The 1,846-nt window shown below is 36.0% G+C and overlaps 1 protein-coding gene across 1 annotated transcript in view; it reads right to left on the reverse strand.

The window, feature by feature from the left end:
- Window positions 1–920: 920 nt before the first annotated feature.
- Window positions 921–1,846, reverse strand: part of LOC119663458 — a 4,288-nt gene continuing 3,362 nt past the window's right edge. Inside the window, exon 3 of the mRNA XM_038073065.1 lies at window positions 921–1,317. Coding sequence (XP_037928993.1) covers window positions 921–1,317 — 397 coding nt within the window. The remainder of the gene's footprint in view (window positions 1,318–1,846) is intronic.

Consider the following 1,846-nt stretch of genomic DNA (forward strand, 5'->3'; position numbering starts at 1 on the left):
CATTAATTGTACCAATTCTACATTTTGGGCCATTCTCATGACCATATTTACCACAATTTGAGCAGTACGGTGTGTTTTGTCTGTCTTGGCAATTTACCCATCCGTGTCCTAATTTGTTACAAAAAACACACTTTGTTTCTGCTAACGACATGTTAATATTAGAACGATGTTCCCCTAAAAGCTCTTCCGCTGATTCTGCTATGGCCACAAGTTTAGTTATTGTGTCATTCTCCAATCCAATAAATCGGTGTTTAAATTACTGTCTCTAAGTCCCTTTGTGAAACACCTGACTGCTAACTGTTTGTACTCTCTTAATTGCGACAGGATTTCCACTTCACCCCTTTGATTTTTTATTTGTGTCTCCGCTTCGTGGAGTAGAGCCTGTAGGCGCCCCCCATAAGCGGTAGCAGATTCATTCTGTCTTTGCTTGTTGAGTGTTAAATCTTCTCTGATGTGCTCAAGGGTCCTCCTTCTTAAATACGTTCGTTTGACAGCTTCGCACAAATCGTTTATTGTAAAGTAGGGTCTATTAGCAATATTGTCTTATGCTAAACCCACTAACCGTTGTTTTACACATCTTACAATATATTGTGCTCCAGCTTGAGGTAAAGCTTGTTGCACTAGTTCGCAACCAGCTACAAATTTATGTACCTCTGCTCTTAGCTCCGGGCCTTCTGTTCCAGCGAAGTATGGAACCACTTTAGATACTGTTTCCATAATTACACTTATGGACGTCATGTTTTGTTCCGTTCCTAAACCTTTATTATTTGCCAACTCCTCTTCCGTTGTTTGATTATTTGTTTTGATCATTGGTTTATTTTTGTCGAAATCACTTTTATTTTTCCTTGGATTTTCCTGATCCGTTTTATAATAGCGTTCTAATTCTTTTTGTAATTGTTTTACTTGTAGCACGAGTTTCTTTATTGTTTCTTCCTTTTCCCTAATTTGGTTTCTAATTCACTGTCCTCCTCCAGGTATATGCTAATGTCTTTATCTGACTTTCCTTCTCTTCGAAGTTCTTTTTCCAAGCTTAACGTCTGATTTTCTGCGTCTTGAAGTAAAACAGTCAATTCTTTTGTCTGTAGAACTAGCTGTTTGCATTTATACTCCAAGCCACACTTAGCATCTGATAATTCTTCTAATGTACTCTGTAATTTTCCTGTTTTTATTCCTTCAACTTTCTCTATCTGTTCTTTTATATATTCTAATTCGTCTATTTTTGGCAATCTATTATGTCTTATGTAATCTTTAGCTAATTCAAGAAATTCTTTATCTGGATTCAATTCTACTAGTTTGTCCCACGCTTGATTCAATGTACTGTAACGACACGGATTCGTCGTTTTAATTCTGCTGAGGTATTACTCAGTCGCGGTCCGGGTCGTTGCAATAAATTTGTTTTATTGACTAGTTCGAAGCTGGTAAACCAATGAGTGGAAAGTAAAAGACCGTTTGATTTTATTATTTTAAAATTTATTTATTAAAAGAAAAAAAAGATTATTTTAAATAACTTATTCTAGTCTTGATTCTACTCAGTAAGTTTTATCCAAAGACGTCAGAACATCAAAGGGTTTTTTTCCAAATCTACGTAATTAGTTTCTAGCCAAAGACGTCAAAACATCAAAGGCGTTTATAAAGTCTATTCAATAATTTTACCCAAAGACGTCAGAACATCAAAGGGTTTTTCCCAAATCTACGTAATTAGTTTCTAGCCAAAGACGTCAAAACATCAAAGGCGTTATACGATCTACTCACAAGTTTCTACGAATTTATTTAGCCTTAGCGTCGAAACACTATAGGCTTCTAAAAGTGGACTTAGCGCTGGAGTAGTGATCTACTCACTTCGGTG

This window comes from Teleopsis dalmanni, chromosome 1, assembly GCF_002237135.1.
Source record: "Teleopsis dalmanni isolate 2A chromosome 1, ASM223713v2, whole genome shotgun sequence".
NCBI classification, from domain to species: domain Eukaryota; kingdom Metazoa; phylum Arthropoda; class Insecta; order Diptera; family Diopsidae; genus Teleopsis; species Teleopsis dalmanni.